Consider the following 23,268-nt stretch of genomic DNA (forward strand, 5'->3'; position numbering starts at 1 on the left):
TATAGTATATAGTATATAGTATATGATATTATATATTATGTATTTATAATATAATGTACTTAATTTATAATTTAGGATTAATTTTATGTATTCCCATTAATTATATTATTTATATTTTTATTTATAATTTATTTATAATTTATAAGTTTTAAAATTATTTTTACTTATTGTTTTTAATTTGTAAAACTACTTTTATTTTTTAACCTGGAAGCTTTCCCTGCGTGCTCCTTGCCTGTGGCAAGGCTGCTTTTCCTGGTGTGTCACAGCGCTGTCCCCATGCTCCCCCTGGCCTGTCTTGGGGGACAATGGGCTGCAGATCTCCTGAGGTCCCTGGGGGACAGGGGACTGCCACCCTGATAGGTCCCTCTAGACCCGACAAGGGCTGCAGTCCGGCCGGGTGTCCCCTGTCCCCAGGAGCGGTGACAGCGCGTGCTGGCCCTGGCCCCGCCCAGAGCTCAGGTAGGCGTGGCCAGGCGACATGGGCGTGTCCCCATCACATGGGCGTGGCCTGGTGACGTGGGCGTGTCCCCGTGACGTGGGCGGGTCCTGTCGGCGCTGTCGCCGCGCGAGCTGGCGCAGAGCGATGCGGCGTCGCGGCGGGGACGGCGACAGCGGCGACAGAGGCGACAGCGGCGACAGCGGCGACACTGGCCGGGCGGAGGGCAGGGCGGGAGCGGCGCGGCACGGGCGGTGAGTACCCGCGGGCGTGGGGACACCGCCGCGCTCCCCCGAACCGCGTGTCGCCGTCCCCGGCCGTGTCGCCTGTCGCGTCTCTTGCGCACCGCGCTGTCCCCGCGCCGCGGCCGCGCTGCCCTGCTGGGACAGTCACCCCGTGCTGCTGTGACCCCACGCCGTGGCCTGCTCACCCTGCTGGGGCCGTGACCCCGTGTCTGTCCCCGCTGCCGTGACCGTGCCGCCCTGTCGCCGGCGTGACCCCATCCCGTGGCCATGTCCCCATATCATCTTGCCACAGCGGTGACTCCGTACTGCGGCCGCGTCCCCATGTCACCCTGCCGCCGCCGTGACCCCGTGCAGTGGCCATGTGTCACCTGCCATGACCACGATCCCATACCGCGGCTGTGTGCCACCCCATCCCGAAGCCGTGCTGCGGCTTGTCACCCCGCTGTCCCGTTTGGTCACCGTGCCACCTGTCAGAGGTGTCCCCTCGCTCTGGCCGGGTCAGTGCTCACCTGCCGCAGGTGTTGTGCAAGGGCAGCCGTGAGCTGCACTCGAGCTCTGGCTTTAGCCCCAAAGCAGCACCTGACAATTCCCCGCAGCCTCTCCAGGGCATTCCTGACCCATTCCCTTGCTGCTCAGACCTGCGGGACAGCTGGGATTTGAGAAGCTGCCATGCGACCCTACACCGTCCCGGGCAGGCTGCCCGTTCCCTGGGGTGCCATCGTGCCCTGGCACCCCTTTTGCAGTCCTTCCTGAGGGTCTCGCAGCATTCCCAGGGTGTCTCAGGGGATGGACTGGGTGCTTCCCGCAGGAGGGATGCTGCCCCCGGCCTGAGCCGTGCCTGGCTCCCTTCACGAACCTCTGCCCTCAATCCCCCGGTGCCCAGGCTGCTTTCCCCATCACCATGAGCCCACGAGGGCTGTTGATGCCGGGAAAGCTGCTGCTCTTGGCTTTCCTTTCCCTCCTGGGGCTGGGGTTGCGTCTCGCTGTTGCAGAGAGCAGCTGGATGTGTCCCCCAGCCCTTCGGAGCAGGTGGCACTGGGGGACGTCACCCCCAAGCCCCTTTGCCACCTTCCTCCTTGTCCCTGGAATATTGCAGAGGCTCTGGGTGCCAGGTTTGGGGACAGGTGTGTGACTGTGCCTCCCCAGCCGGGACTTGGGGTGTTGCCACAGAGTATCGATTGCTCCTCATTGCCGGTTTGACTTGCAGCTCCCAGCCCTGGCACGTTCCCTGCCCTTCCTGCCTCCCGGCGGCCCGTGGGAAGCTGCCCTTCCTGCCTCCCGGCGTCTGTGGGAGGGTGTGGGGGACCCAACAGGGCCTCTGTCACACTGTGTCACCGTGGGGTGGCTCCAACACCTTGATCCCATCCCCAAAAGCCAAACAAAACACGGGGTGGGGATCTGGCTCCTGCTCCCAGAGGGAAAAGCTGCTGTATCCAAGCCTCATGGCTGGGATTGGGAACGGGGAGCCTGCTCTGCTGCACCCCAAATCCCTTGGGATGGGAGGGGATGTGCCAACAGTGGCTCCCTTGCAGGGCTCGGCGTTCCTGGTTCCCAGGGCTGCGCACCCTCCTCCTGGCCCCGCTGCTCACCTACGCCTCCGTGCCCTTCCTCATCCGCCTCTTCCCCAGCTTGCTCACCAAATTTGTCTACCTGAACTTCCGTGAGTATCCTGAGGCTGTCCCATCCGGGAGAACCCCCGTGGGGTTCAGCTGGCTGCTGCAGACCCCCCAAAACACGGCTGGGACCACGCCTAGCACCTGGGTGGCACCGGGACAGTGCTTACCCGGCTCCCGCCGTGCCGTGGGCTTGCAGAGGAGGCACTGAGGGATCTTTCCCCGTGTTTTGCAAGCTCTAATAACGTGGTGCCGCCGACCCTGTTTACTGCCTGCAGTTACAACACGCCTGGGCATGCTCAGCTGGAAATTTTGGGTGGGAGGAGGTGGCAGAGGGCTGGGATCGCCTACCTCAGCACGGCCCTTAAATAACTCAAATAACTTAAAACTTCACTTAAATACCTTAAAACCAATAACGTGTTGATTTAGAAAGAATGGTATAAAAGCAGGTGGGTGGGAGAATTCTGGATGATGGCTGTGATTTCTCCATCAGTGGCCTTCCCCTTCTTCGTGGATTTTCGGCGGCCGGAGCTGCTGGTGAACAACACCATCAACCTGCACCTCACCACCGAGCCAGGTGTCACAGTTGGCATCTGGTGAGCAGGACATCCTCAGTGTTCTTGGTGGCTAAAGCAGGTGGAACCCCCCAGGGTAACCCCACTGTCCCCCCAGGCACACGGTGCCAGCCAGCAGAGGGGCAGAGGCACGGGGCAAGGACCAGCGCTGGTATGAGGAGGCTCTGGCTGATTTTCACCCTGTGATCATCTACCTGCACGGCAATGGGGGCACCAGGTGAGTTTTGGGGTGCTGCTGCAGGGCCAGGAGCAAGGCAGGATGGCTGCTCTCAGGTGGGAAGTAGCAAATTCGGTGCAGCAGCCAGCAGTGCTGTGGGGTCTGGGCTGCTGCGGTCATTTCTGACTCCAGCAGTCAAAGAAAATCCCTGTGAAATAAAGGGAAAGGTCAAAACCCACCCACCCCACAGCATCCAGCTCTCCCCTCCTGGGATAAGGTCACTGTGGTTCCTCCCCTGCACTGGCACTGGAGGGTCCCTTGGGGTTCCCCCAAGCTCTAACCCCATTTTTCCATCAGGGCTGCGAGTCACCGCGTCCAGTTCTTGAAGGTAAGTGTGCCCTGTGGGGACACTGGGACCTGCCGGGAGTAAGGCTCCTGCTGGCTCCAGGGACCCAGAGGGACCCCGTGCAGGGTGAAGGGGCCATGCTGGGGGTCCTGGGGTGCATCCCCCACCAGGACATGACTCGGTGCTGCTCTGACAGACGATGGGAGCTGCTGACTTCCACATCCTGGCTCTCGACTACAGAGGTAAAGTTGTCCCCCTGCCTCTTATTGGGTGACCTCCCCTCTTAGGGCTGGTCCCCACCAGGGTTGTGATACTGAGCCATGTCCCCCACAGGCTATGGGGACTCCAGTGGACACCCCACAGAGAGAGGCTTCACCACAGATGTCCTGGCACTCTACGACTGGGCGAAAGCACGGAGTGGGAACAGCAGCATCCTCTTCTGGGGACATTCCTTGGGGACAGGGTGGGTGCAGGGGTGTGATGGGGCACAGCAGAGCTCACCCTGCACCCTCTGACACTGCTGCCAGCCTGGTGCCACCCGGGGATGGACCAAGGGCTTGGAGCAGCTCCTTGGTGGAGGTCCCTGCTAAGCCAAACACAGCCAGCAAGGGGGAATGTGAGTGAGCTGTGCATCCTCCCCTTGGCTGCTCCCTCTCACTGTCACCTCTCCTGTCACAGGATTGCCACCAATGCAGCGAGGAAACTGCAGGAGGAGCGAGGTAAGGGCCAGCATGGATGTGTTGTCCCCCTGCAGTGTCACCCTGAGGCTCTGCTCTGCCTTGGCCTGAGTTTGGAAGCCACAAAGGAGATGAGGAGCCCTCCCTGTCCTCCTCACTGGGATAGGGACATCTTGGCCCCACTGCTGCCTGGGAGGGGAGTGTGGCAGCAGTCTGGCAGCGGGGACAGTCCCCACAGCCACTGCCACCTGACTCTGCCCTCAGGGGTCCAGGTTGATGCTGTTGTGCTGGAGTCTCCTTACACCAACATCCGAGAGGCAGCCGCCAACATCCCCATCACCAAGGTGAGTCTGGGGGCTCTGCCTGGGGATCACCCGGCACTGACAGGAGGGGGCTTGGCCTCTGGGGTCCCCAGTTGGTGACAGGCTCTGCCTGTGGGGTCCCCCAGCTCCCTGAGTCCCCTCCCTGTGCAGTTGAACCCAAGCCATGGCTTAGCCCCCCCAAACTCTCTCCCTGCCAGATCTACCGGCAGTTCCCAGGTTTTGAGTTCTTCATCCTGGACTCCCTGGCTCGGGCAGACATGTTCTTCCCCAGTGATGAGAAGTGAGTTCCTGGTGGGAAGGGGTGCAGCCATCCCTGGGGGGCTGTGGGAATGTTGCTGGGACCACATGACCACCAAGGAAAGGTGTCAGTCAACCCCACAGAAATCCCTGAGCTCCTCTGTGTTTACCCAGCTTACTCATACTTTGAAAGTGACTTTTTATTTGCAGAATGTCAGATTTCAGTTTGATTATTGAGCAAAGTCCACAAGCCACTATCCTTTTTTTTTTTGGGCACTACCCACTTACATTCCTTGTAGCACTCACAGCCTGTCTGAAATCCATTTGATTTATGGGTGCTTTTGAAACCTGACCACCCTGTAATTGGGGTTTAAGGCGATTAGGGTGCTTGTTGCTGCCATGCCATGGCAAGCAGCATGGGCATTGCCCAGGTGGGCATGCCAGGGATGGCTCTGAGGGGCAGAGCTGGGGGGATCAGGGTGCTGAAATTTTGGGAGAGGCTGGGGAGGCTCCAGGGAGAGTCCTCAGGGCTGTGCTTGCTGCCGGCAGCGTGAAGGTGCTGAAGTGCCCCCTGCTCATCCTGCACGCAGAAGATGATGGAGTTGTGCCTCCAAAGCTGGGCCGCAAGGTGGGCACTGCCATGGGGTTGGGCACCTGCCAGCTGGCCTCTGAGCCTGGTTTTGGAGGGCTGAAGTGGCCAGAGAGGGGGTAACCACCCCTCAGGAGGGGTTTGGGGTCCCCTGCTCGTGCCATTAACCACACTCCCACCCTGTGGCAGCTCTATGAGACAGCACTCACAGCCTACAAGGACAAATCCAAGGTGAAGTTCATTACCTTTCCTGAAAAACTGGGCTTGGGCCACGACTACATCTCCTTCAACCCGGAGCTGCCTGCCCTGGTGAAGTAAGTGCTGCTCCAAAGAAATGGGGGGCACAGGATGAGCCTTGGCCTCCTCTCCCACTGCAAGAACAGAGCTGCCTGCCCCTGCTCCCTCCCCTCCCCACGGTGTTAGCTGGCATCACTTTCTAAACTTCAATCACTCCCCCCTGCCCTGAGCCTGTCCTTGATCTGGGTGGCTTGGGCAGGTGGCTCTGGGGACACCAGCTCCTCCTTTCCCTGGTGCAGAGAGGCTCCAAGCCCAGCTCAGCCCCACATGCAGGGATCACAAATCAGGCACAGGAGGGTCAGTGACACAGTGTAAGATTTATTACATCTTGTTGCAGAGACTTCTTAAACACGAAGTGATGCCAGCTGCTGCCTGCATTGACCACATGCTCCCTCAAACACACTCCAGGACCCCCCCATGGCACTGAACTTACTGTTGTAAGTAATAAAAACTACTGAGAAACTTTTAATTTGCCCACTGCCTCCAGGATGCTGCAGGTTACTCGAGGAATGGAGACACTGATGTGGTCTGGGTCACCAGAGCTGTGACAGGGGACTACATGGGCCTGGCACTGGTGCCTCAGGGCTGGCACCATCCTATCCTACTTCAGCAGTGCCTGCAAGGGCCCAGCCAGCTGTTTCCAGCTGTGTCCAGCTGTGCTGCCCACCCCACCCCTGGCCAGCCCTCTTCCTCCGTGAGCACTGGCAGAAGCAAGCCCAGCCCTAATTTGAGGCTCCAGCAAACAGCCCCCTTTGGACTCCAATGGCACTTTTTATTTTTTAGCACCTAATGCAAGCGACAGGGCGACGTGGTCTCGCTTTCCACACGACACTTAGGTTATAAAAATCCCTCCCCCTCTCTCCCATCCCTACGGAAAGCCAGCAGCAGCAGCAGCAGCGGCAGCAACACAGAGACTCAGACAGCAGAGAATTGTACAGCGCACGTGCTCTCGTCCCCTGGCTCCGGCCGGTGCCACCGCGGTCCCTACGCCGCCGTGCCGTTGGGGGTCTTGTCCTGCCCTGCGTCCCGGGGCTCGTTGGGCGGGGGGATCTTCAGGTCCGAGGGCTCCACGTGCCAGATGTCCCTGGCGTACTCCTTGATGGTGCGGTCGCTGGAGAACTTGCCGGCCGCCGCGATGTTCCTGATCACCTTCTTGGTCCAGGCCTTGGAGTTCTGCGAGGAGAGGGGTGGGATGGGGTGGGTGGTGGAGCACATCCCTGGGATGTTGTGTCCCAGCACGGCTCCCTGCCCTGTCCCCAGGCTGGCACTCACCAGGTACAGCTCGCTGACTTTCTCTTGGCACTTGATGTAAGCCTCGTAGTCTGCGAAGACTTTAAACCTGTGGAAGGGAGGAAAGGAGGAGTCAGGAGGAAGGGGAAGGTGGAAGAACTGCAGGCTGCCTGATATGCAGCATTGTTACACCCCAGGCCCTGAAATCCAGTTTAACCAATTTAACCAAACCAGTTTAACCAGTTTAACTTCGAGTTTAACCAAACTCAAAGCTCCTTTACTCCGTTCTGGCACAGAGGAGAAATCCCCACCAGATATTCTCCAGAGGTGAAAATCACACAAAAGTTTACTGGCAAAAGTAAGAGAAAATTAAGGAGACCTTGGAAAAAGGTCTCCTTGGAAATACAACACCGAATTCAACATAAAAGCATTTATAATAGCATTATTTGGCATTAATTTAGTATTAAGCATTTGCTTAGAATTCATTTAGCATTTACTTAGCCCATATAACAGAGAAGCCTTCAGAACCTTAAGATGTCCTGTTACCTGAAAAGTTCCATGATAAAAGGATTAAGAGAAAAAAAGAGAGAAAAAGAAAGGCAGAAAAGGTACAGAAAAATACACATACAGCTACCAACTCTTGGATTCCAATGGTGATGAGATGCAAAATCCAAGGGAGCTGAAAAATTCCTTTAATAGCCACACGCCCTCAGCCCCTTTTATACCGGTGGCACCCATGGACCCGCCCCCTAGGTGGGACTTCTGGCTCCTCAGCCAATCAGAGCCTGGCTAGTACTGCCCATGTGTGACTGATTGACATCTTGGCCAATCAGAAGCTGGGTTAGCTCCAGCCACTCCCCCAAGGTGCCGTGATTGACAGCTCTGCCAGGCTGAGGGGTCTGGGCATTGCCTCAGGAGAAGCAAGGCCTGACCCCAACCACACCCACACACAGGTGTCCCAGGCACCCCAAAATGGCTCCAGGCACTGATCTAATCCAGTTTCTGACAGGCATCCTCCAACACAAACCCTCCAGCCAAATCCCCTCTCCCCAAGCCCTGTTGGTACAGAACCCTGGATGACCAGGGAGGCACCCAGGGGGAGCATTTCTCCCATCCCAATGCCCTTGGGTGCTCAGTGCTCTGGCCAGAAAGGCCCTTGAGGTGCCTAAAATCATCTGGAAGAGCTGCACACCCAAAGGTGTCAATGTGACAAGGACCATCCATGGAGAATCCACCTGCAATGTGGTCCCAGCCCCTGACGTGGCCACGGGACAGACCCAGCCCAGGGGATGGAGAGCACCCCAGGCCTCACCTGTCGTGGTGGAAGAGCATGTTGACCACATCGTTGAAGAGGTTGGGCTCTTTTGGGGAGAAGAAGCCACTTTTAATCTGGTCAATGGCCTGTTTCAGCTCGGGGAGCCGGTCATAGTAGAGCTGGGCATTGTACCTGGAGGGAAATAGGGTATAAAATGGTGCTGCCCCAGGTACCTGAGGTGGCAGCCATGTAGCAATCCCAGCCCTCACCCTTTCTTGTCCAGCTCTGTGACATCCTCCACCCTCATGCCGAAGATGAAGAGGTTTTCCTCTCCAGCCTCCTCGGCCATCTCCACGTTGGCTCCATCCATGGTGCCGATGGTCAGAGCCCCGTTCAGCATGAACTTCATGTTGCCTGTCCCTGAGGCCTCGGTGCCTGCTGTGGAGATCTGCTCCGACAGGTCGGTGGCAGGGATCACTGCCAAAAAACCACAGAAACGAGGGGCTTGTGGTGAGCAGATTTGGGTTTGTTTCCTGCTGGAGCACCATGGTGAACAGTCACGGGTTAGAGGGACATCCCCTCTCCACAGAATGTCCCACCCAGGGTACCTTTCTCTGCCAGGGACACCCTGTAGTTCTCCAGGAAGATGACCTTCAGCTTGCTGCCCACCATGGGGTCATTGTTCACCACCTGAGCCACGGCATTAATGAGCTTGATGATCATTTTGGCCATGTGGTATCCTGGGGCAGCCTGGGAGAAAAGCCACAGGTGAGGCAGGAGGACTGCAAGGGGTGGGTGAGGCATGCCCAGCTCCCATGTGTCCAGGGAAGAACCTGCTCATCCCTGTTCCTGTCACCTCATCCAACATGGGTTACACCACCATGGGCTTCTGGGGGCTTCCATGACCACACACAGCCCTGCCAAAACTTGCTTGGGTTGAAGCCAACCAGTGCCACTCCAGTGCTTTCTGGAGGACTCCATGGACATAGAATCATGGAATTATTTGAGTTGGAAAAGCCCTCTAAGATCATTGAGTCCAACTGTTCCCCCAGCATTGCCAAGGCCACCATTGACCCATGTCCCCAAGTGTCACATCCTCATGGCTTTTAAGTTCCTCCAGGGATGAGGCCTCCACCACTGCCCTGGGCAGCTGTTCCAATGCCTGACCACCCTTTTGATGAAGAAATTTTCCCAGATATCCAATCAAAACCTCCCTTGGTGCAGCTTGAGGCTGTTTCCTCTGTCATGTCCCCTGTTCCCTGGGAGAAGAGATGGACCCCCCACCTGGCTCCACCCTCCAGTCAGGATGATATAGAGATATAGCCCCATGAGACATCTGCACCCACATCCCCCAGGGCACTTGCAAAAATGTCTAAAACTCCTGACTCAACTTACCTTGCCTCCAATGATCACTGTCCTCGGCACAAACAGCTTTGCAGGATCCCTCCTGATTCCTGGAGAAAGCAGAAGTGTTACACTGGGACAGGGGACACAGAGATGCTGCTGCAGCCCGGGGACAGCCTGTCCCCTTGGGGCGTGGTGGCTTACGGTTGTACATGGTGATGATGTGCAGGCAGTTCATCAGCTGCCGCTTGTACTCGTGGATCCTCTTGACATGCACGTCGAACATGGAGGAAGGGTTGATCTTCACCTTATACTCCTTCTCCAGGTACAGTGCAAACTTCACCTTGTTCTCCTGGGCCGGGGCAGGGACCACGTCAGCCCTGCTCTCTGCTCCCTGTGCCCTCGTTCCCCCTGCCCACAGCCCTCACCTGCTTCACTTTGGCCACCTCCCGGATGAAGAGGTCATCATCCACAAACTCGTGCAGCTTGGTCAGCTGGCTCAGGTCCCGCACGTAGTCTTCCCCGATTTTCTGCAACAGGAGAACAGGCATGTGCTGATGGTGGGAAGGACTGGGTGGGAAGGAAGCTTAAAGATCATCCAGTTCCAACCCCCTGCCATGGGCAGGGACACCTTCCTCTATCCAAGGCTGCTCCAAGCCCTGTCCAAGCTGGCCTGGAACACTTCCAGGGATCCAGGGGCAGCCACAGCTTCTCTGGGCACCCTGTGTCAGGGCCTCACCACCATCACAGCCAAGAATTTCATCCCAACATCCCATCTGTCCCTACCCTCTGTCAGTTAACATCCACTCCTCCTTGTCCTGTCCCTCCATCCCTTGTCCCCAGTCCCTCTCCAGCTCTCCTGGAGCCCCTTTAGGCACTGGCAGGAGCTCTGAGCTCTCCCTGGAGCTTCTCCAGATGAACACCCCCAGCTCTCCCAGTCTGCCTCCAGAGCAGAGGGGCTCCAGCCCTCAGAGCATCTCTATCCTCTTCTGGACTTGTTCCAGCAGCTCCACATCCTTCTGATGTTGGAGACCCCAGAGCTGGAGGCAGCTCTGCAGGTGAGCTCTCACCTGAGTGGAACAGAGGGGGAGAATCCCCTCCCATGACCCTCAACTCCTCCACTACCTAAAAGCTGTAAATGTTTGGGGTTCTTGTGGCACCCATGGCTCAGCAGGGAAGGGTCAGTGGGCACAGCATGTCCCCCCCATGCCGATACCTCCGCGATGAGCTCCGCCAGCCCCGGGTTGCAGAGCAGGAGCCAACGCCGCGGGGTGATGCCGTTGGTCTTGTTCTGGAACTTCTCCGGCTCCAGCTCCGCGAAATCCTCGAAACTGCAAGGACAAGGGTGGCACAGCTCCAGCCTCGCCCACCTGGCACCACCACCCCTTCCGAGGCGAGGGGGATCCATCACCACCTCCCTCCCTGCACTTACACTTGAGTCTTGACGATCTCGGAGTGGATCTTGGCCACGCCGTTGACGGCGTGGGAGCCCACGATGCACAGATGGGCCATGTTGATCCTCTTGGTGCCTCCCTCCTCGATCAGGGACATCCTCCGCAGCCGCTCCGTGTCGTTAGGGAACAGGGACGCGATGTGCTGCGGTGGAGACGGAGAGGTGGTGAGAGCTGGTGGCACTGAGGGATGTCCCACCCTGTGCAGTGTCCCCAGTGCATTTGGCACCAGCCAGAATGGTGGCTTTTACTCTGTTGTCACAGTGCAAATCCCCTCCAAAGGGTGCTCTTTCCCACCACGGATGTCTCTGAACAGGACTCCCCCAAGTCCCACCCACTTGGTGAGGCCAGTGAGGCCATTTTGGCAAAATCCTTGTGCTGCCAGACGAGGAGGGCAAACCACCATCTGCTCTGCACTCCCAAACTCATCTTTCCCAGGCTGAATTTAGCATTTAGGAAACAAAGAAATTCCAGCTCTCAAGCCCCTGGAGCAACAGGTGAAGCCTCTCAGCAGTCACTAACTGCAGGATGGCAATGTGCTGATGGGAAAGGGCTTTCCCTACACATCAATGTCCCAAAAAAGCAGCTGGAATCACCCAGCCACACACCCAACACCATCAGTTTGTGAATCTCTCTCATCCTGACAGTTCAGCCCTGTCCCCCTTTCTGGAAAGAGCTCCCAGACACTCACATCCAGGTGTCTCTGGTTGATCTCGTAGATGATCTGCAGGTGCCTGGGGAGCAGCTTCTCCACCAGGTCCACAGGCCAGCGCTCCAGGGCCTCGGGAAGCACCGTGTGGTTGGTGTAGGCAAAGGTCCTTTTGGTGATGTCCCAGGCCTGGTGGGGAAGAGGCAGTGCTCAGGGGCACCTCAAGTACCAGAACCCACCCATGGTCCTCCCACTGTGCCAGCAGCACAGCCCAGCCAGCTCCTCCCAGTCCACACCAGTTGAACTCAGCCTGACTGCTCCACGTCATCCCTAGCAGCCACAAAACTGGCTCCCCACGGTGGGTGGAGGAGACCCAGGGTCCAGGTGGGATGTCCCTACCTTATCCCACGGCAGCTTCTCGATGTCCACAAAAATCCTCATCAGCTCAGGGATGGCCATGGCGGGGTGTGTGTCATTCAGCTGGATGGCAACCTGGGAGAGCAGGGTGGCACATGGGGACACGCAGGGGACATCGGGAATCCCATCTGGGCACCCATGGAGGGTCCACAAACCTCTCCAAGGCACAGGTCAGAGCAGCCCTGGCTCGTACCTGGTCTGGAAAGGAATCAAACACGGTCCGGACGCTGTCGGTGCTCCCAAATTTGGATGCTTTGAAGCGTCGGATGATGTCCTGGAGGGTGGCAGCCACCACAAAGTACTCCTGCTTCAGCCTCAGCTCCTTCCCTTCGAAGAACTGTGGGCAGAGGAGCAGGGAACTGCAGGATTCCCACAGGATTCACTGCACTTCCTTGTTCCCAGGGTGTGAGCCCCCTGTGCTTCCCCCAGTGCTGGTTTTGGTGGCAGCTCTAATCCCAACCTCTCCTTGCTTCCCAGATTTCAGCACAGGGCTTTGAGATGTGCTGGTCCAAAGAGCATTGTCAGAACCTGTTCTCTGTGGTTTGAACTTTTTGGCTGCAAGGAAAGGCACCAGACCAGTGGGAAGGGAAGCCACAGGAGGTGTAACACCCAGGAGCTATTTCTAAAACAAGGATTTTGTGCTGCTCATGTAGCACAAAACACTGATCTGCTGCTCTGCGAAGGAAGAGCTGCAGGAGACAACCTCACCCCTGGAGCTGCAGTGCTCCCAGCTCTCCCCACCTGGGGAGAAGCTGGAGGAGGATTAAATGGGAAAAACGCCATCACAACCTGTCTCAAAAAGGCTGCAAAGCAAGGAGATCTGCCCTTTGCCTTTTTTTCCTCTCACGGCTGGGTTTGCGGCTGGGGAAGGGTTGTGCATCCCAGCACACCTCTGTGCCAGCTTGGCAAGAACACTCAGAGCAACAGGGTTGGAGTGCAAAGGGCATTTTGAGGCACAGCCTCTAGTCCCAGGGTTGCAAAAGGCCACCAGGGAAACGCCAGCAGCACTCAGCAGTTTGCTTTCACATTACATTGTTCAAGGAATGTTTCTGCAGCAGGACATGCTCATCCCCACTCCCTCCAGGCAAAGCTCAGGGGAGCAAACTCATCCTGGAGAGAGGCAGCAACCCTCATCCAAGCACTGCAAGCAGCTTGAAACACAACTACAGACATCTCTGCAGAGTCCTGGAGGGAAGGACTGCTCCACTCCCCGCTCCATCCGGGCACTTTTTACCCATCCCTAAAACGGGAACTCCCTAAACCCCCGTGACTCACATTGTCGTTGGGGTAGAGCACCCGGGAGATGTTCTCCGCCAGGTTCCTGTCCAGCACGGCCTGGATGTAATCCCCGACGTTGACTGGGGAGGAGCAGAGGGCCAAGGTGACCGTAGTGTCCCCTCAGCTCTCCCCCTCCCGCCCAGCTGCCACTTACAGTCGCGCAGGTTGAAGTCGTTGGGAGCTCGGGCTGACCACAGGCGCATGGTGTTGACGGTGTTGTTCATGTAGCCTGGCACGGGCGTGTCGTAGGGCAGCGCCAGCACCACCTGTGACATCCCCAGGGCAGCTGCAATTGGGCTGGGAGTCCCCCGTGCTCCCCCTGGAGCCCTCCCACCCCACAGAGCCTCCTGCTCAGGGCTGAGCTTGGGGTGCTGCCCACCTTTGTGGGGTTGCTCGGGTGGGGATGTGCTTGGTACCCCTGCATGGGGACACCCCTCTGGCTCTGCCTGCTGAGTGGTAAACACTTTTGTTTCCCAGAAGTGCTCAGGGCATGGACAGGGGCTCATGAAGGTCAGGACAAGCTTAATTTAGGGTTAATTTAGGGCTGCACATGGCAAACAACCCTGCTGGTGCTGTTTTTGGATATTTCACAGAATCCCAGAATGGTCTGGGTTGGGAGAGACCTTAAAGTCCATCCACTTCCACGCTCCTGCCATGGGCAGGGACATCTCCCACCATCCCAGGTTGCTCCAAGCCCTGTCCAACCTGGCCTTGGACACTTCCAGGGATGGAGAGCTTAGCTGCAGATGTGGAGCAGCCAAACCTGTCCCCATCCCTACATCCATCTCCTCCCCAGCTTGCCCCAACCCTGCCTTTTCCATCCCAGCCCAACCTTCCCAGCAGGGATTCTGCAGGATTCATCCTTTGGGTGCAGACATCCAGGGAGAGCCCCCCAGGTGACAGGAGAAGCCGTGCAAGGCACATTCCTGTCCCCAGCCCTTACCTGAGTGTCGATCCACTTGGCACCAGAGGCAGTGTGCTCCACCCGGCCGTAGAAGTGCACGGGCAGCATGTATTCAGGACGAGCCTTCTCCCAGGGATTGCCATGCCGCAGCCAGTCATCAGCTTCTTCCACCTGCCAGGGGACCCAGAGTGGTGACAAGGCCACCAGCCCCGGGGCTCCTCACTTGGGGGATGGCTGGGGCAGGATGGCTGGGAAAGGCTCTGGCTGCTCGTGGCAAAGGGGAGGATGCTCTGAGCCTGTGTGCCCTAAAGCTGGATTTTGGCACTGCAGGGTGAACCTGGAGACACCACCCTGAACTCTGCCACCCACGGGGATGGGGATAAACCCAAGGTTTCTCTTAAAGCACTGCTGATGTTGCATTTCCAAAGCAGCCTCTTCCACCTGCTCCACAAGGAGCAGAGACACAACTGCTCCATCCTCACCTGCCCCAAACAGCCATGGAGCAGCTCTCGAGGTGGCCTTGAGCAGGACATGCTGTGGGTGGGGATAAGGGATGGATGCTGTGCACTGGTTTAAGAAACTTAAACTGCTTTAAGAAGTTCAATTTGTTCCAGAAAATATCTGCTAAATTTTAAATAACACAGCAGCAGCAGCCTCCAAGGTGAGGGGAAGTGTTTGTACACCCCAGCCTAAGGGGAAGGAGGTAAAGCTGGGGCTCTGGCTGTGCCAGGGGACAGCGAGGGCCACACGTCTCCATCCATACCTGCCACCCATCCCGGATCTTCTGGTTGAAGATTCCATACTCGTAGCGGATGCCGTAGCCGTAGGCTGCCAGCCCCAGCGTGGCCATGGAGTCCAGGAAGCAGGCTGCCCAGGAGAGAGGAAAGCAGTGAGCTCAGCCCTCCTTGCATCCCTGGGAGATGGATCCTTCTCCCTGGGACAGCCACGAGCCCCACAGGGACACGAGCCAAGGCCAGCAGCTACCCAGCACTCCGTGCTGAAAATGCTGGGGCAATAACCCCCCAGGATTTGGGGGGCTGTAAATCCCTCAGGGATGTGCCAAGCAGGGGCTCACTCACCTGCCAGCCTGCCCAGACCCCCATTGCCCAGCCCAGCATCCTCCTCGATTTCCTCCAGCTCCTCCATGTCCAGCCCGAGCTGCAGAGGAGACAGAGATGGGCTGGAGACTGTCAGGGTGCCCAGCCCCACTGAGAGAAGGCACTGTTGGCACACACTCCCCTGCAGGAGGGCTCCAGGAGGGTTAGAAAGGCACCCAGTTTCATAAGAAGCATCTACACCCCTTTTCCATAGAAATTTAAATTTTCCAGCCTGGGATGATGCTGTAGAAGGAAGAAGTTTTGCCTATGCAAAACTCCTCAGGGAGCTCAGGTGGAAACCTTTGGTCCATTGCCACGCCCTGATGTCCCCTGGTCACAGCAGGTGGGAATAAAATAATTTAAAACCCCCTAAAAATAAGTTCCTCTCCCTTGAACATGTTTGCACAAAAGCTGTTCCTGCTCTTGTGCAACCGCCCTGGCCACATCTGATGACGTTGAGCACAAGAGGTGACAGGGTGGGGACAAAAGGAGCCACACAAAAACCTTTGATAAACCCAGTGCCACCTGGTGCCAGCACCCAGCTGGGCTTAACTCAAGGTTTTATTCCTCCCTGCCACTGATAACGGATATGAACAGCCTCATCCATAGAACCACCAGTTTCCTTCCAGGTTATGGGATCCCTCTCCAATGTGGTAAAAACACAGACATTCCCAGGAGCTGGGGAGCACAGAGCCCTCCCAGGTCAGGTCCTCACCCCTGGTGGGATGCTCACCTGGTAGACAGCCTCATCACAGGCATTCTGCAGTCCCAGGTTGATCATCGTGTTCTGCAGCGTCCTCCCCATGTAGAATTCCAGGGAGAGGTAGTAAATCCTCTGGAAGAGAAAACCACCCCATGGTCACCTTTGCCAGGGCTGGAGGAGGCTCCCCTGGACTCCAGAAACTGCTCATGGGTGAAATAGCAAAAACAAACAGGAACAAACCCAGCTCTCAACAGAGCAGGGTGGTTTGCACCAGGAATTGCAGGGTTGTGGTTCCTGGGTGGCCCGGCAGCCCCTGCCCTGCTCTCCAGCTCTTTCCCAAACAGGGAAGAGGCTGTTTTATTTGTTCAAGCCCTGGCTCCCTGTCCCAGAGCGGGGACAGCTCCAGGACGGTCAGCTGGCACAAAGTTCAACTTTAAAGAGGAGCCTTTTCCCTAACGTCACTCCGGGCTGCAAAGCCACCGGAAAACCAAGCGAGCTGCCGGGGCCAGGCGGCGGTTGCGGGGACATTGGGCTTCCTCTGCTGTCCCCTTGGAGCAGGGGACACTCCCGCTGACACCGCGGGCACAGGACTTGTGTAAGCCGAGCCCCGGCGTCAGCACCGGCAGGTTTTAAGGAAGGATTTAGGCTGGGGGAAGTCGCTGACTCGACAGGTTTCCCCAGGACCTGCGCGGGGTCGGGCCGGGAATGGAGGTGGGATAGAATCCTGGAATGCTAGAATGGTTTGGGTTGGGAAGGGCTGCAAAGATCGTCTCGTTCCAAGGCTCGTGCCATGGGCAGGATGGGCTGGGCAGGAGCCAGTGAGATCGCTGGGAGCAGAGACTCCAGGCAGACAGCACGGGAGAGTCCCAACTCCAAACCCTGGCAGAGGTTCCTATTTCTCACCCCGACACAACACGGGGGAGTGCTGAGCTATCGCGGCTGGCACGCTCCCAGCGAGGCGTCGGCAGGGAGGAAATTGATGCCGACAGGGACATCCAGGTGTCAGGAGGGGGATTAGGGCTTAATCCCCCCGCGGCACAGCCCGGAGCAAGCCAGCGGGACGAGCAGCAGCACAGCAACTCCTGCACAAACCGGATCGCTCACGCTTGGGATCACTCGTGTTAAACAAGACCTGTTTCTGGTTGGCTTCGGGTGCCTTTAAGCCTTTCCAATAATTTCCCCGGGAAGGCTTTGGAGTTGGTTTGGGCAGACAGCACCCACGCCGGCGCCGCGGGACAACAAGCGGCGTTCCCATGCCCTGCACCCCGCTGCCGGCCAAGCCGCGCTCTGTTTGTTTTGCAAAGCAAAGGACAGTGGCCTCGCTTGGTAAAGTCCAGTCCCTCCTCTCGGAAAAGTTGCCGGAACAGCCCTAAATCCGTGAAAAACCGAGCCTCGCCAATCCCTCTATTCCAGCGCGGAGGGAAGGCTCACATCCAGGGGGTTCCCATGGATCCTACCCCAGCCACAACCCCGGACCCGCCGGGGGGTCTCCCAGCACCACACCCCGCACGGAGCGGCTCCCCCCAAATCCCAGCGCTCCCACCTTGGGATCCTTCTCGTAGTAGTACTGCTGGGTGCGGATCCAGCGCCCCACCAGATGGTCCCGCACGGTGTGGGCCAGGGCGAAGTAGTAATCGCGTGGGGTGGCCACATTGCGGTCCTTGACCAGGGTGAAGTGCAGGTGCCGGTTGAAGCCCCGCTTCAGCTCCGCCACGCTCTCGGCGCCCACGATCCCGCGGATGCTGATTTGTTTCCGCCGCTCCTGGTCCGACAGCGGCCGCGACATCGCGGCGGGGCTGCGGGGACACGGGGAGGGGGGACACGGACACACGGGCTGGGCTCCGGCGCCTCGTTCCGCCTCCGCCCCGAGCTGGCACCGCCCCGGGAGGGGACGGGATGGGGATGGAGATGGGGACGGGCCCCGCGAAGGGCCGCCCACGCGTGGGGCGGGAGCGCTGACCGCCACCGGGGGGGCAAAGGGGGGCACCCTGGGGACCGCCCGTCGAGGGGCGCACAGGGGGGTGAGAAGGTGGGGACGGCGGATGGAGAGAGGGGGATGCGAGGGGGAAATCCCGGGAATGGACAGAGGGGTGTAAAGGGGGGACTCCAGGAACGTGGCCGGGGGGTGTCCCAGGGACTGTCCCTTGGGGATTTCTCAGCGGGGTGTGCAAAGAGAGGACCCCGAAAGTCACAGAGGAGAGTGCAAAGGGAGGGGCTACGGACAGAGGCGTGTGCAGAAGAGAGGAAGGACCTCCAGGGGCACAGAGGGGTCTGCAAAGGGGGGGACGCCGGGGGACTCAGAGTGATGTGCAGAAGGGGGGATCCCGGGGGTCTCGGAAGGATGTGCAAAGGGGGGACCCCGCTGGTCTCAGAGGGATGCGCAAAAAGGGGACCGCGGGGGTCTCAGTGATGTGCAAAAAGGGGATCGCGGGGGCCACGGAGGGATGTGCAAAAGAGCTGTTCCGGGGGTCTCAGAGGGATGTGCAAAGGGGAGACCCCAGGCAGGTGCACAGGAGGTGTCCCGGGGCGGTGCAGAGGAGGGGGTGCCGAGCTGGGGGACAGCCGGAGCCCCCCGGTAGCACCCGCAGCAGGCGGAGCGGAGCGGAGCGCTCCAGGCGCGGCCACCGCCGCTCAGCCAGCGCTTCCCCAGGCAGCGACCGCCCCTCGCAGGGACCGCCCCACGCGTGGCCCCGCCCGCCGACAGCCGCTCTCGCAGCACGTACGAGGAAGATCGTTCTCGCCGGGCCCGGAGGGAAAAGCCGGAAAGTGCCGTGGTGTGTCCCCCCGTGTCACGATCCATCCTCGTGTCACGGTCCCCTTCCCGTGTCACCGTCCCCTTCCCGTGTCACCGTCCCCTTCCCGTGTCACGACTGCCCCCCGCCCGCCCCCGCAGCATCTCCCGGCCCCCTCCCTTTCCCCCGTCTCCTCACTGTTCTCTGCCCGCCCGCAATCCCTCTGCAAACGGCGTGGGATCTCTTCCCGCGGCTCCGGGCTCTTTCCAGCTGCCTCCCGCAGTGTCCTGCCCTGCCCTGCGCCCGGTTCCTCCCAAGGGCAGAAATATCCGATACGAGCTTCCAACGCAACACTTCTCCTCCCCCTCTCCTTATCCTCCGTCCACTCCTCCTCCTCCTCCAGCCATGGCTCCGCAGGTTTTCCAGATTCTTTGTTTTTCCTCATCCCCATCAGGGTGGGCAGCAAGGCAGGGAAATGGGATTCTGCCCCTCTGCCCCACTCAGGTGATGCAGAGTGCCCCACCTGCAGAGGTCCATCCAGCTCTGAAGTACAACATCAGAAGGCTGTGGAGCTGCTGGAGTGAGTTCAGAGGAGGCCATGGAGATGCTCTGAGGGCTGGAGCCCCTCTGCTCTGGAGCTGAGCTGGGAGAGCTTGGAGTGTTCATCTGGGGAAGAGAAGACTCCAGGGAGACCTCAGAATTCCTTCCAGTGCCTTAAGGGGCTCCAGGAGAGCTGGAGAGGGACTTTGGACAAGGGATGGAGGGACAGGACAAGGGAGAATGGCTTTCCAGTGCTAGAGGGCGGGGAGAGATTAGATTAGATCCATGCATGAGCTTCTATCCAGAGAGCAATAGAATCACAGAATCATGGAATGGTTTGTTTTGGAAAGGATCATAAAGCTCATTTTGTTCCACCCCTGCCATGGCAGGGACACCTTCCACTAGCCCAGGTTGCTCCAAGTCCCATCCAACCTGGCCTTGGACACTTCCAGGGATCCAGGGGCAGCCGCAGCTTCTCTGGGCACTCTGTGCCAAGCCCTCCCCACCCTCATAAGGAAGAATTTCTTCCCAATACATCTAAATCTCTCTGTCAGTGTAAAACCATTGCTCCTTGTCCTACTGCCACAGATGCTCTGGCCCTGGGCTGTTCCCTGTGCTGTACATGACTTACAGGCTGGTTTTACATGCTGCAGGAGGATGCAGTTTCCTGTATCTCCGGTGTCATGGGCACATTCCCACTCTGGAAGGAACAAGCATCCTTCTGAGATGCACTTCATGCATTAGCATTTTCTTCTTTAGCCCTGGACTCTAGCCCATGATGAGCTCAGAGGCTGCACTGAAAACCTCTCCTGAGCCACTCTGGGAAAACAGAGCAGGCACTGAAATCCCAGCAGTGAGTCCTTCTCACGACCCTGGGGGAATTGTCCATGCTGTTCCCTTGGAAATGGCCCCCCTGCACTCATCCCTTTGCTTTTTTCCTCTATTTCATCTCCCTGGGGAGCTCTCTATCCAGCCTTGGTCATTCCTCCCTCCTTCCTTATATCCCAGGACCATCCTTCAGCCTCCCCAGTTTCCCTGTTGGTGGGCTGCAGGCATGGGAGCTGCACCCTCCCCTCTCCCATTGTCCCAGCTCAGCACCCATCTTGGGAATGGGGAGTTCTCACTTCTCATGAAGGGATGCAGGAGTTTGCTTGTAAAGGGTTGGGAAAAGGCTGGATGGGATGAGGGGCTGCTGGATTTGGGGTTCCTGGCTGTGCCTGGGTTAGCTCCCCACGAGTCCCAGGGGTGTACCAGGGTGTGCAGTGTCTGTCTCCCTCCTGGGGCATCTCCTGCTCACAGGGTGGAAAACAAGCTCCTATTTCTTGCTGCTCCACGACTTTTCTGGGGATGCTACTGTGCCAGGGAAAGGGACATGGTGGCACTAGACCCATCCTGTCCCTCAGTCATCTCATGGTGCTGCCACAGCTCTAGGTTTCAGAGAATCCCAGAATGGTTTGGGTTGGAAAAGAGCTTAAAGTCCATCTCTGCCATGGGCAGGGATACCTTCCACTAGCCCAGGCTGCTCCAAAGCTCTATCCAGCCTGGCTTTGGACACTTCCAGGCATCCAGGGGCAGCCACAGCTTCTCTGGGCACCCTGTGCCAGAGCCTCCCCACCCTCACAGCCAAGAATTCCTTCAACTGGTGCTGCTCCTTCCCATGGACTGAGTTCTGTCCTCTGCTGCTGTTTCTGGACAGGCCCAGTGAGGGATGTGCAGCAGGAGGGATGAGATGGGAAGCGAAGCACAGAGCTGCTCTGCCCTTCTCTCGTAAAAGTCCTTTATTAGAACAGCAAACATGACACTTCTCGTCAGTACAGCGGCTGTGTGCAGCTACCATCGCGCAACGGGGGGACGACGTCTTACAATCACTGGGACTCTAAGAAGCACCATGAACATCCTAAAGAACGGGGGATGACGGCTGAGAGGAGCCCCGGGTGAGCCGGCCACGGGGGCTCCTCAGGAATCCACCCGGGAGCTGCCCGGCGTTGTCCCGCAACACGGCTCTCCGGCAGCTTTGGGGGAACTCCTCGGCGGGAGTCAACGAGATAGCACCCATCCAATAAATTAGGAAAACTTAATGCTGGAGCAACAAGGGAATGAAGGGCCTGTCCTAGGGGAGGGCTCGCTGGGAGGGAATGGGCTATTTACACTTGTCTTTCTGCTGGGCCGGCATTCCCGTCGCTCCGGCCGGGCTGGGAACGCTGGACGATCCCGCTGCCCGTCGCGGCTCCGCAGGGGCTGCACGGCGAAGCGAGGGGACAATGCGCATGCAGGCGCTCTCGGCTCGGTGACGGGGCTGGCACTGCTCCTCTGCTGCCTCTGAATTACCAGAAAGTCAAGTAGGGAATGGAGGCTGATGGGAACTGCTGCCGGCAGCAGGCGCGGATTCCTGAGTGCGTGGCAGGGCTGTGGCCAGCTCTCCTTGCTCCCCATCCCATCCCCACCCCCGGGCTCTCTGTCAGACCCTCACTGCAGAATGAATTCTCCGGTGATTGGAAGGACACTATCAGTTGAATTTAAGGCTAGGCTTTATATGGCAACTATAAAAAAATAAACACTAATCTCCGAAGGGCCGGGCGAGGGCTCTCCGGTCTATGGCTGCGGTGTGTTTGCTGGCACCGAGGTGTGGGGGGTCCCTGGGGAGCCCCCCGTGGGCATTGGGCACCCAACCAAGGGCCTGCCAGCACCCGGAGCACCTGGGGACAGGATGGCCACCCCCTGCCCCACAGACATCCTGGGGGGACACGGGACAGAGCGGGGCGTTTTGGTAAGGACATGGAGACTGACTGGTAATCCAGGACCCACCTCTACACATGACCAAGGGTGCTCTGCAAGAAAGGCCACAGGGGAAAGAAATATCCTGCAAAGTAACCAGGCTGGCGTGGGCGAAGCGTTCCCGTGGTGAGGTCCCTCCGGCCGGCCCCACGGGAGGGGAAAGCGAGACGGAGCCGCCCTCCCCCAAAAACCCCAACTCAAATCAGGAAAACCAAACCTAAAAGCGGACACAGGAGAACAGCTCAGGCTACCTAGGTACTTCATCAGCCAAAGAGAGCTAAAGAGCGAAGCGCACACACACAGGACAGCGCGGAGGCTGGAGAGCGGAGACGGCCGAAAGCCAGGATCGTCCTTCCCGATTTGCCTCCCCGCCTCCGGCCAGAGGCCGAGCAGGGACCCAGCAGCTGGGCAGGGACCTGGCAGCTGGGCAGGGACCCGGCAGCTGGGTAGGCTGGCCTTGTCCTGCAGGAGGGAACGGGCTGGCTCCTCTCACACCGAGAAGAGGCAGCCGGCTCCGGGAGCATCCTCACGGCATGGCCGAGCGCGAAGCGTAGAACTCGGGGACAGGCAGCCCGGTGTGCAGCGTCACCTGTGAGGAGAGACATGGGGCTCAGGTGTGTCCCAGTGTGCCTGCTGGGACAGCTCAGGGTGTGGCAGCTGGCACATTGTCCCCAAGGAGGATGGGAGCAGCACTGGGGACAGGCAGGATGGGTCTGGAGATGCCCACTGCTCCTCCTGCCCCACCCTGCATCCTCCCTGAACTGTGGCAGTGGCTCCATCTCGCTTGTTCCTGACTTTTCTGTGCTGTTGGAGTGAACTGGGACTGCTGGTACCAGCGGGACTAAGCTCCAAATATTGCCAGCCAGCTGCATACAAACCCCACAGTTGGCTGCCAGAGGGGTGGGACATGGGAGTGGGGTCTTTGTGCAGGTGCCATGGACAAGAGGGGATGAAGGACATTGATGACATTACAGGAGATCTTGGAGAAGCCCCTGAGCTGAGTGGGGATGGGGATGGGGATGGGGATAGAGTGGGGACAAGGACAGTGGAGGGATGGGGATGGTGGAGGGGATGTGGCTGATTGATTGCTGGTGGGAGGAAGGATTTGTGGTGGGGAAGCTGAGCAGCACCAGGATGTTGGGACAGGGCTGTGCTCATACAGACACTGGTGAGTGGCACAGGGGGAACTCAGTTCCCTCCACAAATGCTTTTATTTGGGAGGAAAGCACAATTCCTTCTTTTATTGCAGCAACAGCATTGTCCCCTTCAGATACAGATTTATAGAAGACTTTGTCTAAAATGTGGTGATTTCCCTCCTCATTAGAGTTGTTTTCAATTAGTCATATACCTCTGAAGAAGCATAATAAATGGCTTGGCTTAATTAGCAGCCTTTTATCA

At 58.3% G+C, this 23,268-nt stretch overlaps 3 protein-coding genes and 1 long non-coding RNA gene across 11 annotated transcripts in view; 2 read left to right on the forward strand and 2 right to left on the reverse strand.

Annotated features, from left to right (window-relative positions):
* The first annotated feature begins 524 nt into the window (after positions 1-524).
* On the forward strand, positions 525-5,964 carry ABHD12B (abhydrolase domain containing 12B). Of its 2 annotated transcripts, XM_085060944.1 has the most exons (13): positions 527-690; positions 2,214-2,341; positions 2,788-2,890; positions 2,967-3,086; positions 3,384-3,414; positions 3,569-3,614; positions 3,706-3,835; positions 4,051-4,091; positions 4,314-4,393; positions 4,570-4,652; positions 5,159-5,237; positions 5,388-5,512; positions 5,833-5,964. In XM_085060944.1, the coding sequence occupies exons 1-13, from the start codon at positions 584-586 to the stop codon at positions 5,852-5,854; spliced, it is 1,095 nt and encodes a 364-aa protein (XP_084917070.1). In that variant the 5' UTR covers positions 527-583; the 3' UTR covers positions 5,855-5,964. The 2 variants fall into 2 exon arrangements, with proteins under 2 accessions (XP_084917071.1, XP_084917070.1); XM_085060945.1 differs by lacking the exon at positions 5,388-5,512 and having other exon boundaries at positions 525-690.
* Positions 5,794-18,875, reverse strand: PYGL (glycogen phosphorylase L). The gene is made up of 21 exons (XM_085060936.1): positions 18,754-18,875; positions 17,367-17,619; positions 15,854-15,955; positions 15,103-15,181; positions 14,787-14,890; positions 14,063-14,194; positions 13,274-13,385; positions 13,117-13,199; positions 12,035-12,178; positions 11,824-11,916; positions 11,467-11,613; positions 10,757-10,920; positions 10,541-10,655; positions 9,753-9,854; positions 9,529-9,676; positions 9,376-9,434; positions 8,589-8,730; positions 8,250-8,457; positions 8,038-8,172; positions 6,768-6,834; positions 5,794-6,668 (listed from the first exon to the last, which is right to left on the reverse strand). Exons 2-21 carry the CDS (start codon positions 17,607-17,609, stop codon positions 6,480-6,482), a joined length of 2,568 nt encoding a protein of 855 aa, XP_084917062.1. The 5' UTR covers positions 17,610-17,619; positions 18,754-18,875; the 3' UTR covers positions 5,794-6,479.
* LOC146435751 (uncharacterized) lies at positions 18,378-21,173 on the forward strand. Its single transcript, XR_014852374.1, has 2 exons — positions 18,378-18,597; positions 20,792-21,173. It is a non-coding gene; the product is annotated as an uncharacterized LOC146435751 (long non-coding RNA).
* Positions 20,856-23,268, reverse strand: part of TRIM9 (tripartite motif containing 9) — a 55,848-nt gene continuing 53,435 nt past the window's right edge. For all 7 annotated transcript variants that reach the window (XM_085060943.1, XM_085060938.1, XM_085060942.1 and 4 more), the window contains one exon: positions 20,856-22,459. In XM_085060943.1, coding sequence (XP_084917069.1) covers positions 22,397-22,459 — 63 coding nt within the window. In that variant the 3' untranslated portion in view covers positions 20,856-22,396. The remainder of the gene's footprint in view (positions 22,460-23,268) is intronic.

This window comes from Lichenostomus cassidix, chromosome 5 (genome assembly GCF_008360975.1).
Source record: "Lichenostomus cassidix isolate B80296 chromosome 5, HeHo_3.0, whole genome shotgun sequence".
Classification (NCBI taxonomy): Eukaryota; Metazoa; Chordata; class Aves; order Passeriformes; family Meliphagidae; genus Lichenostomus; species Lichenostomus cassidix.

What these genes read in the sequence shown, in the direction of transcription:
- ABHD12B (XM_085060944.1), top strand. Translation starts at nt 584, where the DNA reads ATGCGGCGTCGCGGCGGGGACGGCGACAGCGGCGACAGAGGCGACAGC. An exon ending in ATTTGTCTACCTGAACTTCC is followed by an intron (nt 2,342 to 2,787) that starts GTGAGTATCCTG and finishes TTTCTCCATCAG; the next exon opens with TGGCCTTCCCCTTCTTCGTG. An exon ending in CCAACATCCCCATCACCAAG is followed by an intron (nt 4,394 to 4,569) that starts GTGAGTCTGGGG and finishes TCTCCCTGCCAG; the next exon opens with ATCTACCGGCAGTTCCCAGG.
- PYGL (XM_085060936.1), bottom strand. Translation starts at nt 17,609, where the DNA reads ATGTCGCGGCCGCTGTCGGACCAGGAGCGGCGGAAACAAATCAGCATC. An exon ending in ACAGAGCTGGACAAGAAAGG is followed by an intron (nt 8,173 to 8,249) that starts GTGAGGGCTGGG and finishes ATTTCCCTCCAG; the next exon opens with GTACAATGCCCAGCTCTACT. An exon ending in ATGCTCTTCCACCACGACAG is followed by an intron (nt 6,835 to 8,037) that starts GTGAGGCCTGGG and finishes TCCCTTCCACAG; the next exon opens with GTTTAAAGTCTTCGCAGACT.